Source organism: Pyrgilauda ruficollis, unplaced genomic scaffold (genome assembly GCF_017590135.1).
Source record: "Pyrgilauda ruficollis isolate IOZ18807 unplaced genomic scaffold, ASM1759013v1 scaffold34, whole genome shotgun sequence".
Lineage (NCBI taxonomy): Eukaryota > Metazoa > Chordata > Aves > Passeriformes > Passeridae > Pyrgilauda > Pyrgilauda ruficollis.
The window spans coordinates 523,735-546,581 of NW_024524822.1; the positions used below are offsets into that span (position 1 = coordinate 523,735).

Here is a 22,847-nt window from a genome sequence, read left to right on the forward strand (position 1 = left end):
ATTATTCTCAGTTGCCCAGAGGAGAGGGATACATGAATCCCACTGAACTTAGTGGGAGCTGGGTTCCTCATGTCCAAGACACCACCAAAATATCCATATAAAGTAAAATTCCTATTGGTAAGAGGTTTGTACATTCTTCACTCTCAGAGGAAAGACCTAAAGGACATTTAGAAGGTCCCTGCAATGCCTGGGTGACCCTGCCTGCTGTGGCACAGCTCCAGGGACCAGCCAGAGGTGGCACTGCCAATGTGCCACCTGGAATGCACTTCTAGAACTGCCCAGCTGTGCTCCACTGGGATTCCCAGTGCAAGCAGAAGTCCTCACACTGTCCCCATCCAGGGGAGCAGAGAGCAGGAGACAGGGAGACAGGATGTGGAAGTGTGAACTGCTCTCAACACATCAGCCAGAGCTCCCAATGGAGTGGGCACCTCACAAGTTCAGGCCTGCTCAGTGTCCCTGGTGCCCTGACCTGTGAAGAACACCTTCCCCTCTGGCTTCTCCTCCTCATTCCTGTCTCATCTTTCCCTCCTCACTACCCGTTAGGTGATGCTGTTACAGCAGCATCCATCACCACAGCATCCAACGAAGACAGAAAGCTCCCAAAGGCCAAATTTCCTTGTCATTTTGCTTTTGCATTTCAATTATTTTCCTGATGACAGGCTGGGGAGGCTGAAGCTGGCTGGAGCAGGCAGTGAGCAAGGAGCAGAGCTGCTGTTACTGCACACATCTGCTGTTCCCCAAAGGCAGCTTGGAAAGGTACAGACTCACAGCTCTTGTCCACTGTGCTCTCAGTCTGCCTTAGCCATGAGGAAAGTTTCCCATAAAAACCCAGGGGTCTGTGGAAGAGCCTGACAGAATCTTTTTCCCTCTTTAACTTCCAAAACCCATTAACTTCTCCCTCTTATAACTGCCCTAGCTGGGAAGGACTTTGGAACTAAGCTCTTGAGCAGAGGAGCAGGTGCTGGGGCAGCCCTGGGCAGTGTCCCCATGCCCTTCCAGCTCTGCAGTGTGGGCCCTGCTTCGGTGGCTCCTCAGGTGATCCCACGAGCAGGTGGGCCCAGCTGGAGAGCGGTGGCTTTCTGCAGCCACAGGGAATTTCCTGGAACAGCAGCACTGCGAGCCCAGTCCTGGATGGCGCCTTGCTGGAGGACTCCCTCTCCTTGGCTGGAACTCCTTCATCCCAACAGCAAGTTCAGAAAATAACGTAATGAAAACAGGCTTCTTTTTTACATTTTTTTCCTTTTTTTTTTTTCCATTGCTCATTTTACTTTTCTGAGCTACTGCATACAGAGCCGAGTCTTTTTTTTGGCTGCTGTCCTTCTGCAATATCGTTACCCGCGTGCAGAGGAAAAGCCCTCTGGAGATTTCCAATCCAAACAGGCCCTTGTTTTATCTACAAGTATTTGAGTACATGACCTCAGATAACCCCATGGCCAACTGTGTGCCAAATTCAAACTGCAGCCATGGGAACTTTAAATACAGAGAAGATTTTCCAGCTTCCCTCTGAAGGGAAGGTGCGGAGCGTCTCGCTCTGCTCGGGTTGATGGGGCCAGGGAGCTGGCTGTGCCCGCGGGGGCCCGGCCCGGTGGCACTGCTGTGCCACAGATTCACCTCTGCCCAGGAAGCTGCACACATGACTGACCCCTGCTACACACACAGTCACTGTCCCCTCCTCTTCTCAGGGCTCTGCAACAGCTTCAGATTACTGGAAAGACAAACAGCTGCACTTGGGCCAGCAGCCTCATCTGTAAGGCTGTGTTTGGATTCCTCCGGCAGGGGAGTTTTTCATCTTCATTAGCTGCTGTTCACAGCCATATCCGCCATTATTCACTGGGTCAGAGCTTCCTGCTCTCTACTGCTGCTTACGAATCTAAATAAATCAATTAATCTGGTATTTTGAATGAAATTCAGGAGAATTTGGCAGCCAGTATTTCATAGACAAGAAGTGCATGTGTGTGCCGCACTCTGCAAGTCCTTGGAAACAGGAGCTCAGAGAATTTAAGCAGCAGATTCAGGGCTGAGAATTTTTCATAGCAGTGCCTAATTTGCTTTTTCTCCCTAGATCAATACTTCCTCATGTATGCATTAATATGAAGGAGAAGAATCACAGAATCCCAGACTGGTTTGGGTGGGAAGAGACTCTAAAGCTCATCCAGTCCCACCCCTGCCATGGGCAGGGATACCTCCCCCACTATCCCAGGTTGCTCCCAGCCCTGTCCAGCCTGGCCTTGGACACTTCCAGGGATCTAGGGACAGCCACAGCTTCTCTAGGCACCCTGTGCCAGGCCCTCCCTACACTCACAGAGAAGAATTTCATCCTAATATCCCACCTAACCCTGCCCTCCTTCAGCTTGAGGCCATTTCCCATTGTTCTAACACTACATGCACTTGTGAAAAGTCTCCATGCAGGGAATGAATCCTAGAGCTGAATGCAAGCACAGAGGAAAATAATCCGAGCTCTAGGAGCAGCAAAGGAATTTGGTCTTGACAGTCTCCCGATCAGTTTCTGACACTGTCACACTGAACACATGCGCAGGTTATTTCCCATCGGGAACCAGCCCTGCGAGCAGGGCACAGCCCAGCGACCCCCGGGGTGGCTCTGCTTCTCTTCACTGCGGTTGTTCTGTCTGTGGGAGGGGGCACCGACTCTGCGGGCCGGGCTGAGGACAACAGCTCATTTCACAGGTGGCTCCCCCAGCCACCACCACTCGCTTCCCTGGGCCTGCCAGGCTTCCAGGCACCCAGGCTTGCCAGGTCACACAGGCTTCCTGGGGCCCAGCACAGAAAACATCTGTGTTTTAGATAAACATCTTTGCAAAGGCAGTGTCCTACGGGGTGGGAGGGAGGATGAAACCCCAGGAATCACTTTGTCACCCAGAGCAGCCCTGGTGCTCCAGAGGAAGCCTGGGTCTGGGATCTGGGTCCAGTACGCTGCTGCCAGGGAGGCTGATCACACCCACCCGGGGCAGTTTTCGGCTGTATGCAACTATACATTCGCGAGCATTATCCAGAGACCTTTGCATTTCAAGGCTATTGTTATTTTGATCTTTACAACCTCTGGAAAAAAATTAGTTCAATTAAGTCTCATCATTAGGAATTTGCATAAGGTCACTTCAAGGCTTTGTGCATTTCCTCTGGTTCAGATCTCAGTGCTCTTGGTCTTTCCCCTCCTCACTTATAACCCTGTTGCTGTAGGGCATTCCAAGTAAATCATCCACCACCAGTTTCCTCTCTTCAGCAATATGCATCGAGTTTTTCATTCAGGCTAAATGAAGCTTCAACTGCTTCATACAGTAGCAGCCCAGTTAAAGGTACCGCATCACCTGCAGAGAGGGCAGCTTTCCCCTCAATTAAAATATATATATATATATACATAAGAAAACTTATTAATTTGGATTCCATTAGTGGGAGGAGAGATTTAGTTGCATTTGGCAGCACAAGTGCAAGCAATGAACCAATTCTTACATATTCTCTGGGAAATTCATTTGCGAAGCACAAAGAGCCCTTTTCACTCGGAATAATGGAGAAACACCCCTGGAAGCTGAGAGCTGTGCTCAGCCACGACAGAGCTGCAGCGAGGGGCACGAGCTCCATGCTGCTCCACACGCTGGTGTGTCTGGACACAGGGATAAGCATCCACCTAACTTTGAGCTGAAGCTCAAATTTCAGCTAATCAGATTTTGAACTGCCAGGAGGGCCCAAAATGAACGGGTATCAGCAGGGTAGGGCTGATCCCCCAGCCCCAAGGCTGGGGCTCCATGCCCTGAGCCAGGGGCGGGCAGTGCTGGAGTGGGGGGCTCCTGGAGCGCCCTGCAGGCACCGGCCATGCTGTCCCTGTTCGGCCCGGGAGGCTGGGGGCACGCTGGCCGGAGCGTCCTGAGCTTTGGGCTCGCAGGGCTCCAGCCAGCACAAGCCTGTGCTGACCCAGCGCAGACAGAGCCCTCCTGCCCCCTCCCCTCCCTGCACATCTGGGCAGCTGCAGAGCGAGCCAGACTGGGGAGCTGCGCTGGGATAAAATTAACCATCTGGTTTTGACAGGCCCGTTTCAACTGGGATCAGTTCCCTCATCCTGCGGCCCTGCAGTTAATCGAGCACTTGTGCTGGGACGAGGGGGGTGAGAGAGGGGCAGGGGCAGGAAGCAGAGGCCCGGCTCCATCCGGCTGCACTGGCTGCCTGCACCGCCTTAAAACTGTCATGAAATCCTGGCAGAAACATCCCAGTCCCATTTCCAACAGACCCTGAGGGACCATCCAGTGTTCTTCTGGCTCTCCTTTGCAAATGGCTTGTAGGAGCTGGGCCCACTGAGACCATTCACAGTCCTGATTGCACCTATAAACATCACTACACCATCAGCGCACCCTGGGGACTGGTGAATCTTGTCCTGTCTCTGACACAGACTCTGACTTAAGTTTTCAAAGCCTTTCATATTTTTCCAAAAGGGTATTTTCAACGTTAAAACACAATAATACTTCAAACTAGTGGGGATCTTTCCACCTAACCTTTTCCCTCTATTTATTCCATGTCCTCTACTGACACAGCTATCTCTCTCCTGCTAAGCAACCGGCTCTGTACGCATGGATGACTCTTTGCAACTGAAAAAATAACTTGACTGATGCGGCTTAGGTAGGAGAATCTGAGTATGTGCATTCCTTCTGCGGCTGGCCCCAGGAAAAGGACACCCTGCCACTTCCAAACCTGGGAGGTCTTTGAGAGCTTGGCAGCAGTCCCCTGGGAGGCCCGTCATTAGCCATTTCAAACTGGCTGGAGTGCAGCGCTGAATGGGAGCCCCGGACAAAGCCCTGCCGAGCTATCCGTCAGGAAAGGCTCCCGGGCCTGGCAGGGGCTGTTAACAGTAACAATGATGACAATATAGCTGGGATTTTCAGGGGTGGGGACTTCAAAGAAGCCCTAAAGAGGTATTTTTCATTAAGGAGTAAGAAAGCAGCTGAGTATTGCTTTTGGCACTAAAGCTGAATATGAATGTTACTGCGGTAAGTCACAGATCAGCGACAGCATAAATTGGCACTGATTTAAATATGCATGAGCTGCCTTTCTGTGTTTCTGCCATTCCATCGGGGCTGCAGAACCTGGGCAAACCAGCAGCCCTTGGACCTTCCCTCATGGGACCCAGGGATGCTCCAGTGCTTATGAACACCAAGGAGCAGCCAGCAAGCCCCTGAGCAGTGACTGTGAGGTGCCACTGCTGTGACCACACATCGACAGCACACTGGGGTGTCAGCTCAGGGCCTCAGCCTGAGCCCCGGCCACCCACAGCCTCCCCCCAGCTCAAAATGGGAGTGAGCCTGGGTCTCTCTGGGCAGGAATCACAGGGATACCATGGCTGCAGGCAGGAGAGCAGGAGGGGCTGTTGGTCCACAGAGGCTTTTCTGCATTTAAACTCCAAATCTGTGATTCCTTGGGGGTGAAAAGGAAGATGATCCTAAGGAAAAGTATCAGAGGGATACCATGAAAGACTTCCGTGACAGCAAGTCCTTCTCCTAACAGTGAGGATTTACTGATTACTCTGCAGTTTCTGCATGGACCATGATGATGGCCTGGGAACAGGAGTGCACTGATAACAGCCTTGAGCTGTGCTGGGGAGTTTCAGATTAGATATCAGACAGAATGGTCAGGCACTGGAACAGGTTGCCCAGCCTAGAGGGATTTAAGAGCTGTGCAGATGTGGCACCTGGGGACATGGCTGGGGGAATGGCTGGAATTGATCTTGGAGGACTTTTCCAACTTTAATTATTCTGTGCTTCCATGATAAAACCATTACAAGCATATTCTGTCAGCAGCCATGGCCTGTCCTTGCCAGCCTGGCGAGCTGACCGAAGGGCTCCCCAGAGCCAGACCTCACATCCTCCTCTCAGGTGACACGCTGACTTTGCCAGGCCGGGTTTAGGAGCCCTGTGCAGCTCAGGAGCCCCATCCCACTGTAACCATCTGTGGTTTGTGTCGCTTTGAGCCAAGCCCAGGGCCAGCTTTTCCCCCTAAGAGCCCAAGCCCAGAGCTATCATATCCAGCCAGCAGGGAGAAAGTGCCCACAGGGTTTGCGGTGCAGATTGACTTTCACACCTCGCTGGCCACACAGAAGAAACCCAATCTAAACAGCGTAACTTTGCATAACCGATTATTTTCACTGGGGTAATCTGAGCCCGCCAGTAAATGCCAGTAAATGCGGCTGATCCAGGGAAGGCCCCGCTCGGGGGAGGAGCGGCCCCACAGCCGCGGGCAGCCGGAGCCGGCCAGGTCGAGGGAGGCTGGTCCTGGCTGCGGGTGGGTTTGGTCCTGAGAGCTGAGGCTCAACCCTTCACCACAGGGCACTGTCTGCACCGAGGGAAGCACAAACAACTTCTGAGTGCCCAACTCATTCGCACACTCAGTGACTGGAGTGTGCAAAGCCATGCTGAGGGAAGCAGGACAGCGAGGCAGGCCAGGGGGCAAGAGTTGTGTAGCTTTACTTGATGTCTTCTTAACTTTCTTTTCCACAATGTTCCAGATATTTTGAGAGGCTTCAGCTTTCAGGCTGAGTCCCCAGTGACCTATTATCCTTGCACATTGATCACGCCATGCTGTCACTATTCACATGACCTTGTTTGTAGGGAACCATATTCCTCCTCTGACTCCTCTGTCACCAACTTCCTTCTCTCCAACCACCAGCTCATTTCTTCCTGCCAGGATCAAGCTCAGTGATCTCCCCTTCTTTAAAGTCTGTGAAGTTAGACTGTCAAATTAAAACCCCAACAGATGCAGAGGTTACTGGTCCACCTACATCTCTGCAGGGCACCCAACCAGGATCGGGCTGCTGGAGGTGGACAGTCCATACCATCAGTACACCTGAGATGTATCTTGTTCCTGAGATCCCTTGTGACTACAAGGCACTGATCCAGCTGTGGATGGGAACTTCCATTTCAGGCAGATCAGTCTCAACATCTGGCTGCCCATGTGCCCTCTTTCCCAGGTGTGAGCTGCAAACATGAGGGATGGACAAGTAGGCAGGGGATAAGGACTGTAGGACCACCCTCCTGGCTGCAGGACACCTTTAACCACAGCTTTTTAACATGCAGTAACAAAAGTAAATCTTGGCTGTGTTCATCTCAGGCATCAGCCTCTCCCACTTCACTAAAATGCTTCAGCAGGGGCAGCTCTCCCAGAAATCATCAAGAGAAAAGCTGAGCTGGGAATGGGAATAGAGAAGCTTTTAGGCATGAGACAAAACCAGGCTTTCACCTGCATCCTGTCCCAGCACTTCCATGAATAAAAGGGTGATCAACTCAGACTGTGTGCCTTAAATTAGGACAAGTAAATCATCCAAATCCCCTTATCCAGAGAAAAGATAATGACTCACAAGGAGCGTGCCCTGAATGTTACATTCTCCACCTTTGCCAAAACTCCTACACTGACATTTCTCCCTCTAAGCTTGCTCAGCCAGATCCTACCTTGGGCTTAGCTGCATTTCACCACAATAGCTGCAAAATATCCTCTTCATTAAGATTGACACAATGCATGAATTGAGAAACTAATTTAAAGGTTTGCTGTCTCTGTTTTGACCAGGATACTGCTGTGGCTGTCCCTGTTTCTGTGTAGTCCTTCGATGAGGGGGTTTGCACAAACACAAAATGGTCTCTTCCATCCAGCCACTCATTCAGACCAGATGCACCTTGTGGGCACAAGGCCTTCCTTCCTGGAAAGGCCAAAGAACCCCACAGATGTCACTGACCATCATCACCAGCTGGAAATGCCTTTGCAGCAGTAGGTGCTGAAGACAGCCCTGCACCACATCTCACCAGGACCCATGGCCACACAGTTTTGGCACAGGGAGTCACCTTGTCTAATTAACACCATGAATAACAGATACAGGCTGGTTTATGCCATAGGAAGTGACACAGTTTAATGACTAAGGATTTTCAGATAAATGCTGCTGAGCAATTACAGATTTGGCAAACTCTACATGGAAACCAAGTATGTGCAGCTCAGCCTATGGTGCTTCCAAGGAAGGCTCCAAACATGCCTGGAGAGCCCACATTCCTACTCTTAAGGGATAAAGGTCTGCTGCTGGCACTGCTGTGGACCAGGGACGGCTGCAGAGCTGTGCTGTTCCCACGAAGCACATTGCAGGAGTTAGTGGCATTTGCAACCACAGTACAATTGTTTTTGTGCAGGATTCTCAACAGGACTTGGGAAAATATTGCCCTGATACTGAGTTATCACAGTGCTGGAGTCCCTCTGCTCCAGGGCCAGCCTGGGAGAGGTGAGGGTGTTCAGCCTGGAGAAGGCTCTGGGGAGAGGCCTTGCAGGGCCTAAAGGGGCTCCAGGAGAGCTGGAGAGGGACTGGGGACAAGGGATGGAAGCACAGGACACAGGGAATGGCTTCCCACTGCCAGAGGGCAGGGATGGATGGGATATTGGGAATTAAGAATTGTTCCCTTGAGGGTGGGGAGGCCCTGGCACAGGGTGCCCAGAGCAGCTGTGGCTGTATAGTGATCTCTGGCAGTGTCCAAGATCAGACTGGAGGGGGCTTGGAGCAGCCTGGGACAGTGGGAGGTGCTCCTGTCCATGGCAGGGGGTGGGACTGCATGGGCTTTAAGGTCCTTGCACCCAAAGCATTCCATGATCTTTGTGCTGCTCCGGTGAGTCCCCACTCCCATTCAAACACCAGGATCTGGCCAAGCCACCCTCACCATGGCATACAAACAAAGAACATTGTAAGGGCACTAATGTCGAAAAGGAGGAGAAACTACACAGTGCATAAAACATGGGAATTTTGGCTTCTTGACACAGTCAATACACTGAACTATGACCTCAGGAGGCACAGGGGACTGGAAACCATCAGAACTTAAACTGGCTAAAAATCTCTTGTTTTCTCATGACATTTGAGAAAAAGCATGGGGACAATTTCTTCAGGACACATGGGAGTTAGAGCTGTGTCACTGCCTTCTCCAGAGAGTTCCTCGTTTTCCTTACAGTCACTCCATCACTGTCACCCGCTGACCCTTCATTACTTTCTCCCAGTGCACCAGCTTCTCTGCTGACCAACACACTTCATAGTCTGTTCAAACCCATGAGAGGAAGAAAAAGCCTTGTACAGTCTGTATAAAAGGACATTTACTCTGTACTACATTGTGTCTTCTTTTCTATGCTAGTCTAAATACAAGTGCTGTTTTCACTGCCGATCGTTGTTTGCTTGTGCTGTTTCCACTGGCTAAAGCCAGCATTTTTCCAGCTAGTGTTGCCCTCCAGGAAAAACCACACATTCATACCTTTCTTGCATTCAGCACAGGACAACAAAACTGGTTCCCAGGAATAAGGATGGCTTCCTCAAAAGAAAACATTTGCTGTCAGCTGAGGTTTGACCTCTAATGGCAAATTTGGCATCATCATTTAGAGCGCTGGAATACATAACACTGTGAAAAATTAACAGCTTCCCCCCACCCCTCCCCGCTGAAGTTTAATTTCCGCCTGCAGCTTTGCAAGTGAAAATAAAAGAACCGAAATAAATACCCAAACCAAAACCTTGGGTACAGTCTCACATACATCCACAAAGAGAACCTCAAGACAAAGATCTGTAAGGGAAATTTCACTGGAAACCAAGCTTTTGCAGACACTGAGAAAGAAAGTCTGCAACATGAGACCGTCTTCCTTGAAGAAACACAGCTGATCCCAGCTCCGACTGCCACTGAGCTGTGTAAAACATAAACTTCACGCTAACCCTATGAAAACAGTCAACATGAGAGAGAGACAACAGTCTGCTCTGAGCTGCTGAAAGGGGAAAAAAACCTCTCAGGCTGTCATTCTCCCCTTGCTGTGACCTTCATGCTCCACTGAATTTCTGAAGATACTGAAATCTTGGCAGGGAAGTGTACAGTCTGTGGGAACCAGGCAGCGACGGCTGGGCTCGCTGCTGAGAATTAGGCCCAGTCGAGCCCTTTTTTGGGGGACTCTGAGTTTTATGTGGCCAACAGCACACGGTTAAGCCAACGCCAGGCTGGGAATTTTACAGAATTGGTGCTGTGTGCACTCACATATCATGTTGCAAAGCTATCATGGACAGAGTGCTGCCCTCCTGCCTGGCAACCGCAAGTTGGGGCTTGCTCAGTGTCTACTGGAATCTCCAGTACCTAAAGGGGTTCCAGGAGAGCTGGAGAGGGATTTAGGACAAGGACCTGGAATAACAGGACACAGGGAATGGCTTCCCACTGTCAGAGGGCAGGGAGAGATGGGATATTGGGAAATGCTTTTTCCTTGTGTGTGTGGGAAGGCCCTAGCACAGGTCGCCCTGGCACAGAATGGGCTGCCCCTGGATCCCTAAAAGTGTCCAAGGCCAGGTTGGACAAGGCTTGGAGCACCCTGAGATAGTGGAAGGTATCCCTGCCCATGACACGGGGGTTGGAACTGAATGAGCTTTAAGGTCCCTTCTGACCCAAAGCATTCCTTGATCTTTGTGGTGCTTTGGGGTGTCCCCACCCCCTGTGAGTAACAATGACCACTCACTACGAGCTCTCGCTATCATTTATAAACCATTAGAGGTTAGCAAATAAAAATCTCCACCAGAGACTGAAAAGAAACAGAATTTGCCATGACAAATTATCCCAGACTCTGTGATGGTATTTAATGGCTGCCGTGTAGAGGCACTCCACACAAAGAGCTGGTCCCTCTCAGCGAGGCGCGGTGCCAGAGCAAGGAGCACTTGCCACTCAGCCACTCAGCCAGCCCTGGACAAGTACTTCTGGAGGGCAATTTGCTCCCTCAACAGTGTCTGTCGAGGCAGAATAATACCAGCTGTGCTTCCTGGCTGGAGCCTCTGCAGCACAAGCTGCAGATTACATCGGAATTGCCAAACCCAGGATAAACAAAAAGATTAAGAGGGCCTCACCCTTTGTATTGAACAATCACACTCTGAAGCAAGAAATCACAGCCCACGTCGTGGGCAGGCACCGGGCTGAGCCCAGGTTTGGGTGACGGGGGAGGAGTAAGCAGCTCACTCACACATCTGGGGAAACCACAGATGCTCTTAATCACAGGTTTTCCTGACCTGTAGGCGCTGACAAATTGCATCCTATGGATGAACCTTTTATTAAACCACAGAGGGTTTCCAAATTATATTCTCTTTCTCAGCATTCCCAAATTGAAATCCAGCACACGTGACCCTTCTGAATTCTTCATTTAGAGGGTGACACAGCACTTTCCGAAGAGATTTCAGGGCTGAAAGGAAGTAAATGGGGATGTGATGTTGCATCGGTGGAAGGCAGCTCAAAAGCTGAACCAGGGGCTATGAGAACTGACATTTTTGAATTCTTTGATGATGTCTCAGCCCCACTGGAGCTGAAGATGCTTTTTGTCTTGAGTGACTCCCAAGGCCAATCCCTTGCTGTCTGCTGGGGCAGAAACATCTCATGAAATACGTAGCCTTTAAATCTTACTGGTTTTTCTCTGCGCATGGGGAAGGACGGCTGGTATTTTTAAATGAATGAAATGACTGTTGCTCAGGCCAGGAAAGGTAACCACAAAGCAAAATTGCCCTGGTTCCACTTCCATGCCACGCTGGAGCAGGAGATAGCTGCTCAGCTCACAACTGAGTGAGAAAGACGATGCCTGGCAGTTCTCATCATCGTCTGGACCGACAGAGCAACCCACATAAAAGGAAGAAAAAAGCCTGCTGATCAGATTGGTGTGACAGAGGCTCATGAGAGACATGCACATTTTCAATCTAAATGACAGCTTGAGGGATCTATATTACTAATTATCAACTAATATTGCCAGAGTTCCCAGGCTGGCTTCAAAGGTTCTCACAAAGTGCCCCAAGTACAGGGTTTCCATCTCATCATAAGGCTTTTTTCTTTGTCCCTGCTAAATGGATTGCTCCATCCTGGGCTCCCTCTGCATAAGTCAGCTTGCACATGATGAGCTTTGCAGCAATGAAATTCGTTACCTTAACCACAAAAAACCAGAAACATTTGCTGCAACTGTTAGAATGCTTTTGCACCTAATTTCAAAAAAAAAAAAAAAAAAAAAAGGGGGTTTCCTCTCTTCCTCTCCCCTCCTCCCCGCCTACTCCTAATCCCATGCTAACACCTTTGTAAAACCTGGGGTGAGTAGTTTGGAAATTGAAAAAGCAGGGAAGGGGGGGCAAAAAAAATAGAAAAATATATCAGATCTCCAGACAATGAAATTGAGCAGCTATCTCTCATATCCTGCAGTGCTCAGGCTGAGGTCATAAGTTAAACAGGACATCAGAATAGTTGATGTAATTTGCTTATTTAGGATCAGAGCATTCAGTGACGTGCAAGAGACAACCTATTTGAATGTGCAGATAATCCCCCTGTCAATGTGGGGCTGTTCAGATGCACAAACTGCAGCTGGAGCCTGGGATTTTTTTTCCCCTCGCACATTTATTTTTGCAGGGGATATAATTGCAATCATTTTTCCTTGCAGGAAAGCCTTGAAACCTCACCTGGGATCAGCCTCCTGTTGCGTAAGGTATTGTTCAAGCGGGGTCCCTGCCCCAGCCAGCTTAAAGGCTAAAGGGTCAAGTCAAACAGAGGGTGGGAAAGGAAGGAGAGGCCCGGGGAAGGTGGGGGTGGCACAGCGGCTCCGCAGGACCCGGGTCCCCCAGCCTGCTCCCCCCCCCACCCCGTACCCGAGCGAAGCCTCAGACCCAGAACTGAGCTGAGCAGCAGCTACACTTTTCAGTAAAGCCCAGCACAGCTTTTCTGCAGATGGACAGGCCCTCCTGGCTCCAAATCCAGCTGCAGAGCCTCACACCAGTGAGGTTTTACAGCAGTTAGAAACCTTTAACCACAAGGTTCTTCCAGATTCCAGGAGGAATTTCTTGGTCAGCCCAAACAACACTGAACACAGTTGTCCCTTCAAGCCATAGTGACAAACCCTTGTGATATAAGGGTAAAGCTAAAAACTTGCAGTTTTCATCTCCTCAGTTTATCACCATCCAAGCTGGGATTCCTCCCTGTCAGCAGCACTGCTCACCCCAAGCTTGCCACCCCTGTGCCTCCACTGATCTGCTTCCACACCAGTGTTCTTTCACTGACACAAGTTGGCTGGGCCAGACACCTCAGCCATGGGAAGTGAAATGTCCTGGGCCCTCGGGCTCACCAAGCAGCCAGTGACAAGGCCCTGGCACAGTGGCAAGTTCAGAGGCGTAGCCCACACCTGCTTTGGGTGGACTTTCAATCACATGGCATGGAAAAGCAAGATGGCAAAAGTCACACCAGTCATCCAGGTAATGGATCCTGCCAAAACATGGCTGTTCTCCAGAGACAATTCATTCTTATTTAAGAGACTGGAATGACATGGAGACATGGAGTTCATGTTCTCCTTCTGTCCCACCAGGCCACACCCAAGTGTCACAGCAGGATGTTTCAAACAGGGACAGCACCAGGAAGAGTGGGAGACAACCACTGCTGGAGCTAGGAGAGGAGCTGAATTTCACCCCACTACAAAATGACCCCTCTGTCAGCTGTCTGTGCCTATGCACTGGAGCCCATGCCTTCTTCAGCAGGTTTGGGTGTTTTTTCCTTCTTTAACTGCTAGTTCTGTGTTAGAATCTCCTCCAAGCTGTGGAAAGCAGAGCATCACTGATTGCCTGGGTGAGTCAGGCTGTGAGCTGACGCTAAAGTTGCCCACAACAGCCTCCAACAACTCCATAGAGATCTTCCTGACTACTGTAACGGTTCAGCATCTTGAATTGATCATGTCTGAACACCCCAAACATTATTTCACACTGTCCCTTCCAGAAGGAAGTATTTCAGCTATCTGGAAATAAGAAAAATACAAGATACTCAAATGTGTGCAGAAGTGACAGGCATGTGATATTTGCATTTCAAATACAAGGAATGGGTTTGTAACATTTTAAGGCCATGAAATGTAGAACTTCTATAGGGGTTTTTTGCATGTCACCAAAAGATAGAATTAATCTTATTTTCACTCAGCCCCACTAAAACATTCCTCTCCAAAGATGCCACCAGGCCCAGCTACTCTGCAGGGGTGGCTTCACCAGGATCATCACTGAGTCCTTACAATGCAGCACTTGAGGAATACATGGAATGAAAAGGTCATTCCTGCACCATCACTGACACCTTTGGCAGCAGTCCACACTCCTGAAGCCTTTAACTGGAGAGACCAAGCTGAAGCCCAGCACAAGTGAGTGCAGAAATGCTGAGCAGCTCCTGGATGACACTCCCTGTGCACTTGCTGCTCTAGGTCAGACAGAGGTAGCCAGTATTGGACATTGTTTTAACAGAAGCAGTATTTTGGCAGGGTTACAAAGCAAGCCCATTCTTTACATCTGCAAAAGAGAGCTCATCCATCCCTGCTGAGGGAGCTGACAGAGGAAACGTATTTTCCAGCAGTCTTGGGTACAACATTGAATTGGGACCTATTTTTACCACGTGTTCTGCACTACACGCATTAATTGTTATGACAACATTTGCTGCCATATTCACTCCAGTCATTTACAGAACAGAACTCAGGAGACAAAACAAGTCCCTGCTCCATGAGACAGAGGGAGCAGGCAGGATGCCACATTGCTTCCTGTGACACGCTGCCAGGGCTGACAGCACAGATAACCCATCCCGTGCTGGTAGGTCAGGCCCAGCTCCAAGCAGAAGATGAGGAGAGGGGCCCAGCTCATGCCCATCCTCCTCCTCCTCCTGCCTAGCACAGACACAGCAGCACTCAGCTCTTTCTGGAGCCCTGCTTGTGTGCCCACCATGCTCCCCCAAAGTAAGGGCAGCCAAAACTCTTTGTCGCCACTCTGTCACCCCTCAGCAAAGTGCTCTGCAAGGAGGAGCAGGCCTCAGAGCAGTCTGGGAGCCACAAGATCTGTGACCCAGCTTCGGAGCAGCACAGACAGGCTGGCAAGCACAGCTCAGCAGTTTCAGGATCCGGCCTCCATCCTAATTAAGCCCAATTAGGTTTACAAAGAATGAGGATGTTTTAGGAAGGATGTATAAAAGAACTGCTGAGGTCTCTGTAGGCCGTGTAGGCCCGGAGCACCCTCCTGAAGGCAGAAATTGCCTCTGTTGATGTGGGCTCTCAGTTTTCCGGAGTGCTGGAGGGTGATCCTGCTGCCTGTGCAGCACACGGCTCCCCTTGCACATAACCCCAGGAAATGCAGCTGGGAGAGCTGGGATTCTCCTCCAGAGGATGAGCAGCACATCAGCCAAACCTGTGCTGTCCGCACAGCTGAGCAAAATCTGCTCCAAAATGCCAATGCATTAAATGAAGGTAAATATGATTCAGAACAGGGAGAGGTTTGGCAAATCAGCATCTTCCCTTGCTGAGGGGTATAAAACATGCAGCTGTTCCACCACCACAATTTCCAGGGAAGGCATTTCTCCTGGAAGTAAGAGAACACTTAGTATATATTCCTAGCCAGATTGATTACCCCTATTTATATTGTAAACTAAGACAGCATGTACTAAACCCATAGAGTTAACCAGTTCCAGACCTCAGATCCTGGGTGAGGGGTCAGTTTTCCATTGTCTGCTGCACAGTCTCGTGCATTTATTAGAGAGCACAGAGTTTCCTGCATCATGGTTTTGTGCGTGTGTGCGCGCTTATTTTTGTAGTATTTCAACAACCATCAGGAGGAACACTGCTATTGTATGGGATGTCAGGGAACTGGAGAATCCATGAGGTTTTTTAAAGGTTTGTTTAAAACAGCAAGAAGTCAGCATGCCACTATAAATATATGTATGTATAACAACTGCAATCTGTTCTGGGACAATAAAACCACAGGACTGAAGGCAGTATCCCATAGCTGAATATATCCATTTATCCTGCAGTAAGATGAACCCCTGTTCTGCGGATCCGATCTGTAGGGAGTTTCATCAGTCTCCTCTCACAGCCAACCTGCCCAGCTGGACAACTCTCATTTGCTTTCTAAGTTACAGATCCAGTTTCAGCATCTGACAGAAAATATAAACAGAGGTTCAGGACATGCTCTCTGGTGTGTCTGCTCCTACACCACTTGTGCAATTCCACTGGGCCAGGAAACCCCAGATCTCCACCATGAGGCACGGAGCCAGACTCACTGTCTTGTTTATCCCTAAGAAAAAGCAAATTTTCTAACCAACTTGCTTCTTTTTCTCTCTTTAAACACTGATAAGGTGAGAGATGTTGAAGCTCCCTGTTGGTTTATAATGCAGTTTGGGAAGGGATAGGTTTCGGCGTGTTGCTGTAACAAACACAATAGTAAAATTGGAAGAGATGGTGATTTGAGCTAACACAATTAAAATTTATTCTTGAACAGCAATCCACAGATATCCTGTGCCAAACACAATCTGGAGCCATCAACTAGCATGGACATGAATTAACCTAATAGCTTCTGGAAAAAAAAAGAAGTCCTATGAAAAAATCCTCCTATTAAAGTAATTAAGTGTTAACAGAATCACCGAGCCATAATTAAACATGGTTTATAATTAAAACAGCATGTGTCCTAGACAGAGAACACAGCAACAAAGAGAGTCCAACCATGACAGTTGATGCCAAAACACAGGCCAAGTACCAAAAATCAGAAAAACAGGCGAGTTTCTAGCAAAGCTGCAGATGCAGAGCCTCTGATCCTCTGACTGAGCCCCCAGCACTGTGACGGATGTGACCGCACTCAGAACTCCTCACGGCTTTGCCAGGTGCTGCCAAAGTTCAAGCAGAACTCTTGGGAACCAAGAAGGCACCGAGTGCAAGGCCCAGGACACCGAGGCAGCGCAGGGAGCGGTGAGTGAGCGGGAGCCGGGGCTGGAGCCAGCCTCGTCCTACCTGGCAGCGGCTGAAGATGTCACCCAGGGACACCTGCACGTTGAAGTGCTTCAGCACCTGCAGCGCCTGTTCCTTCGCCTTCTCGGAGCAGTTCACAGAGAAACACCTTCCTTCTCCCACCTGGGAGCGCAGCTGCAAACCAGAGACACCAGTGAGGCCGCGCGTCAGGGCACGTGGAGCTGTTCTGATAGTCTTGGCTTGGTTTGAATTCTGAATAATGCTTGGAGTTAGGGTGTGTTTACAGTCTGAATTCTGGTCTGAGCACCACAAATGGTAACTTAACAGCCACTGCTGAAAGAGCTCTGACTCCTGAAGCACTGCATGGTTTTATGTGTATGAAATATGATTTAGGCTGGAGAAAGGAAGGCTCAGGGGAGACCTTCTCACTCTCTACAACTCCCTGGCAGGAGGGTGCAGCCAGGGGCGGTTGGCCTTCTCTCTCAGCTAACAAGTGACAGAACAAGAGGAAATGGCCTCAAGATGCTCCAAGGGAGGTCTAGATTGGATTTCAGGGAACATTTCTTTACAGAAAGGTGGTCAGGCATTGGAATGAGTTGTCTGGGAAGGTGTTGGAAGTGTCATCTCTGGAAGTGTTCAAGAGTCATCTGGATGTGGCACTTGGAGACATAATTTAGTGGGGACCACGGTGGTGATGCTGGGTTAACAGCTGGACTTGATAATCCTAAAGGTCTTTTCCAACCTTAACAATTCCATTATTCTATTCTATAAAATATACCCAAGTCCTGTCAACTCACAATTTGGTGAGGTGGTGCTAACAGGGGCAGCAAAAGGAAACTGAATTCAATCCCAGCTTTCTGATGAAACTTGACCAGATCCCACAGAGTGTGCCAAAGCACAATGATGGAATCAGTGTCCAGTGACCACTTCAACCCCTCTGATTCACACAAACGTTTCACCTGGAGTTCCCCGGTGGCCAAGAAATTTGATGGGGTTGATGTGGGCAGCCCCTCAATGTTTGTTCCACACTTTGCAGAGAAGTGCATCTGGGAATGAGCACTGGGAAGTCCCAGACACATCTTGATGACCATGCTTAGGACTTACAGGAGTGGAATCAGCTATACACCAGTAAAGGAGCCTGGCAGAGCCATCCCATCCTTGTGGAGGGCATCCAAAGGCAAGGGAATGGAGAGAACCAGACATTTCCCAGGAGTATTGTACCCTGGAAGCAGTTATTTTCCTTTTGGAATTCCTACACAGTACTTTGAAGTTAGAGCTCTGCCAAACAAGATGACGCTGGATGCTGAATTCCCTATTCCACCAGCTGTAGGCTCAAGGAACCTGCAGGGTGGCTGCATGTGCCTCACAGTGTCTCATTATGGGAGGAGTTTTATTCCACTCTGATTTTCCATAGGAAGTCAGCAACCCCTGTTCTGCAAATATTCTGAGTGGCTGCCCAAGTAGCTGGGAGATTTTATACTGACAGTTTGTGACAAAGAAGTCCTGCACCCTTGCTCATGTGAACAGAACTCTGGCTCATCCAGAACAGTTTCACTCTTCCAAATAGATGTTTAGGCAGTAAAAAATGGCAAAGAACCTGCAACAGGACATCACAGCACTGCAAGCACTGACTTGGCAGCTTCAGCACTGCATTTTGAAGCGTGTCTGTGAACAGCTCTGAACAGGTGGTGCTGAGGGCAAGGTTGGCCTTTGCTTTGGCTTTTCTGTTTATCTATAGCAATACAAAACCTCTCCAGCTTCCACCAGACTCTTGCTTGGGGCCTTCCAATCTCCCCCTTCCAAGCCTGAAGAAATGTCCCTGAGGGCTGAAACTCTCTCAGTGTGGAGCCAGCCAGCAAGCAAGAATCTCTGGGATAAAAAGCACAGCAACTGAGCTGCCTTTTCACCTGCCAGTGAGGCCAGACAGAAACACACTGTTCTGGATTGCTTGGCTTGACTTCCACCCCCACCCCCAATGGAGAGCAATCGCTCTCGCCATGATACACAACTGAATGTAAGCATAAAGAAGCATTTCACCCTGAGCCTTGGTGGTTGAGAACAGCAAACCTCTGAAGACCCTAAATGTAGCTTTTAGTGGAGAAAACATGAAAAATCCAAGCCAGCTGTTGCATTCACGTCTGACTTTTCCTCTTGTCTCCCCTGCACACACCAGACCATGCAATGATCAGTGCCAGAAACACGCCAGCAGCTTGGAACACTCACAGTGTGATATGGGAGTCCAGAGGTCAAAATGACTCTTCCTTCCTGTCGGGCTATCTGGAAAAAACAGTAAAAAATCCAAATGAACAGGGGCTGAAGTTACACTGAGTTCAAGATCTACTTGCAGTCACAAAAGAGAGGAGGTGAACTGGAGATATTGAGTGTTTCTCTCAGTGTCAGTCCACACCTGGCCAAGAGTTCCTGACAGCAAGAGCAGCTCAGGGTATGGCTCACCCCTTGTCCCCTCCCTGCCAATCCCTGCCTCATCTCCCATGTGCTGGAATAAGCTGCTGGTGCATCTGTACCACATATGGCCCAGGGAACCATTCCACCTTGAAAAAACAGTCTTTTAATTTTTTCCCTTAACCCAGACTATTTCTATTTCCCCAGTCTAGGTCACAAAGAAGGAAAGAGTTCTACTGCACAGGGGAAAAAGGAAAAAAAAACCTAAGCAGATAATTCTAGAAAAAAAAATGTACCATGAAATGTGTCTGCAAACTTCATACCTTTAACAAAACTGCTCCTTAGAGAAGGAGGGTGTTATTGTTCTGGCAACCCAACACACAGGAATTCTGCACCTTTCCAGGCTGCAGGGAACATCTCCCATAGAGTTTATCACCTCCTGACTTGGAATCCTGAGCTTTTGTCAGAGGTCTGGTCCTTCAAGTGGAAGGTCTGTGCTGAGTTCCCAGGGAGCTCATCACTGCTCTGCTGACCTTCACACGGGCTCGGGGACACTGCAGAGGGGTCACTGCCAAAGGGAGGCACTAAATCTGGAGCTGCAAGGGTGGAAGTGTGACTGACCTTCCTCCACATGATTGAATGACGCCCTTCCCTCCCACCCCTCACCCTCCTGGAGGAGAGACAGAGCCTCATGGCTGCAGCAATAGGAGGATTCACAAGGATTCCCATGTGAACCAGGACTCAGCTCTGATCCTGCTGACAAGAGATCAGTGCTTTGAAGTAGGCACAAGGTTATTTCTCTCCTCTGGCTTGGATTCTGTTAGAAGCCCTCATGTTTTTCACTGACTCCAGATGTGTGTCATGGAGGTCTCTCATCTGGTTCAGAGTGCAGCAGCTCTGTCTGGATCCTTCTCTACCCTTGGCAGGAGGACACATTTGGGACCAGAGTCCTGCTGCACTTCCCAGAGAGACACCAGCGAGCACAGCCAAGGAACAGCAGACAAACCAACCACAACTTTTAAGCTCTGTCTTGGGTAGTCATTCTCTTAAGACTCACTGGACCTATGGCAACAGGAAACAAGGTGGAGAAGGCTCTGAAGGCCCTGTGCAGGCAGCTAAACAACCTGGGTTTTTTCCCTTTTTTCCTCTTCCTGAGCTTTCAGGTATCTGCTTCCCTCCTTTAGCTGTAAAGTCACTCTTTGGCTGAAAGTTCTGCACTGAGAAAGTGATTGGCAACAACTTCTAAAACATCTTTCTACAGGTAAAATAACTGGATTTCTTTCAAAATCAACCCTCTCTTTCTCAATAAAAGAAAAAACCTCTAAGAACAGGAGCCTTGAAGGGGCAGCACAAACACTCCATGCAGTCCTGCTGCTGAGCAGCCAACACAGCACCCTTGTGGCACAGTAGTGAGGGAGGTCTGGTAAGGCAATGGCAAAAGGTCACCACAGGGATTTGCTGACAAGGGAAAAGGGATGTGAAATTCCTCCAGACCCGTGTTTGCTTCAGGGTAAGTCTGAGGACTTCACAGCTGGAACACTCCATTCTGACTTTCCACATCCAGGGTTAATTAGTTCAAGCTTGATAAATCCCCTTATCTAAATGGCTCTGCAGAGACAGGCAAAGAACATCAAATAAAAAGGAGAAAAGCAATAACTCTTCCAACATGTTTTTCTGCCTCTGGAACAACGACTGGGAGAAGCACGCAGAGCCAGAAAAGCCATGTGATAGCACACATCTGACTGAGACCACAGAGGGTATGTGCTGGAGAAAAGGGCACAATTCCTTCTTTTTCTCCAAAAGCAACAATGGAAGGCAGCACTGGGACCATCAGGGGGTGGGTGGTCAGGGATGCAAATGAGAGGAAAAGAACACCCAGGGCAGCATTTTGGCATGGGTGTCAGCAACCTGTGCTCTAGCCCAAGCGCTGCAGAGAGGGCATTGGCCTCAGTTTCACAATCTATTACAAAGATAATATCAACTTCCTCTGGAAAAGGCTTAGACCTTCTGGATAAAAAGCACTCCCTAATCTGTTGGTATTACTGATTATCCCTGTCTGTTCAGCCAACTTCCATCCTGCAGAAATGAATGAACCCACAGGAATTACTGTCAGAGAGACCTGGAAGGGCAACAACTGAGAGAGGGCAGAGAGAGCCCCTTTGTTTCCAAGCCAGCACCAGCAGCAGGATGATTCGTGACAATCTAAAGCGTCCTGAACAAAGGCCAAAGGAGGCTCCAAAAAACAGCAGCACAAGGCTGTGGATTTGTAAGTTAAACTTTGCCAAGTCTGTGCAAGACACATGTTGGGCAATGCCACATGTCTTTGGAGAGCCAAACTGCAGTACAAGAAAAGATGTGTTCCCCTTGCAGTGATCCTGAGCCTGGGCCAGCAAGGCCCCACTTCAGACCAAAAGGGAGTGGACAGAAAGTGTCTGTCCCAGGGTATGTGCTGGGAAAGCACCCAGACAAGGATCTGCTAGAGAAGTGGATCACAAAACCCAGTCCAAACCCTCCCTGTAATCCCAGGCTCTTTTAAAGAGTCAGTAAACCAAGAGCTTAAGAGCTCTGAGCACACTCAGTCCAGCTCTCCCAGTATTGCAACCCTAATCTTCTCTTCAGCATTCCTGAAAAGTATAAATTGCACAGAGTTATCCCATGGTTTTGTAATGTGGCCTTAAATGTCACACCAAAACCATCCACCCAGTTTTGTTTCTCTGTGCAGATCCATTTGTATCAAGGTCTCCAATGAAAGACCTTCTCCTCCTGCTGACCAAACATCAAAAGCCAAGTCTTCATCTTAAAAGCAACACAGCTCTTCATCTGCTCTCTCTGAATTTAGCTTCCCACCAGACTAAAAAGACCAGCTAACCTGGAGAATGGCATCTACATCAAAAATATGGAAAAAGCTAGTCAAAGCTGAGACAAGATCCAAGATTAGATTCCCCCATTAGGTGAAGATCTGCTCACTACAGGATTAAAATCCCTTTTGTGTCACCTGGTTCCAAATTAGTCTAGGGCAATTTAGATCTGGGTGCACAATGCTCTATCTGGCTCCTGAGATCCATCCAGCCTGGCCCTTCTCTGCAACTCACTGGTTCACCTGGAGCTTTGGAGGGTAGGTGTAACCTTGCAAGGGAATCTTCCACAGCATGGGAGCCTCAGGAAGCCAGTTTTGCCTGCCTTCTGGTTATTAGCATACTTCAAAAGATACCAGGTTTGCCTTAGCATCAGATTATCCTTAGAGATGAAGATGATTTTGAAGACCAAGAGCAAAGTCCATTCAAAAAATAAAGTATACTAACCCAGAACTGAAGCAGCTTTGAGATTCCACTGAGTCTTTTATTAGAAACCTAGAGACTATGAACATTTTCCTAAAACCTTTTGCTCTGCCCCCAAGGTACAACATTGCAGGAGCTACTGTAGTCACTCAGGCTGCTGGGTGATCTTGTAGGGTTGGTATGACAAGGATCCCACTGCTTCACCTGATTGTGCAAAATCGCAGAGAAAATAGGAGCATCCACTTTTCCATCTCCTTCCAATTATCTGGAAAACTCAAAAGATAGGTTTAAGATTCTCTGCAAAGAGAAGTTTGCAGAAGATGGAATCATAGACTAGTTTGGTTTAGAAGGGATCTTTAAAAGGTCATCTTGTCCCAACTCCCCTGCAGTGAGCAGGGACATCTTCAACTGGGTCAGGCTGCTCAGAAC

The 22,847-nt window shown here is 49.1% G+C and overlaps 1 protein-coding gene across 11 annotated transcripts in view; it reads right to left on the reverse strand.

The window, feature by feature from the left end:
* The window catches only part of EXD3 (exonuclease 3'-5' domain containing 3), a 248,383-nt gene that overhangs the window by 98,879 nt on the left and 126,657 nt on the right, over positions 1 to 22,847 (reverse strand). For 9 of the 11 annotated variants that reach the window (XR_005955746.1, XR_005955745.1, XM_041474913.1 and 6 more), the window contains 2 exons: positions 18,961 to 19,014; positions 16,780 to 16,911 (listed from right to left, as the gene is read on the reverse strand). Coding sequence is in view for 9 of the 11 variants with exons in the window: in XM_041474913.1 (XP_041330847.1) it covers positions 16,780 to 16,911; positions 18,961 to 19,014 (186 nt within the window). In the remaining 2 variants the exon portion in view is untranslated. Of the gene's footprint in view, positions 1 to 16,251; positions 16,912 to 18,960; positions 19,015 to 22,847 lie in introns of those variants that run through there. The other 2 variants (XM_041474920.1, XM_041474917.1) reach the window with 2 other exon arrangements.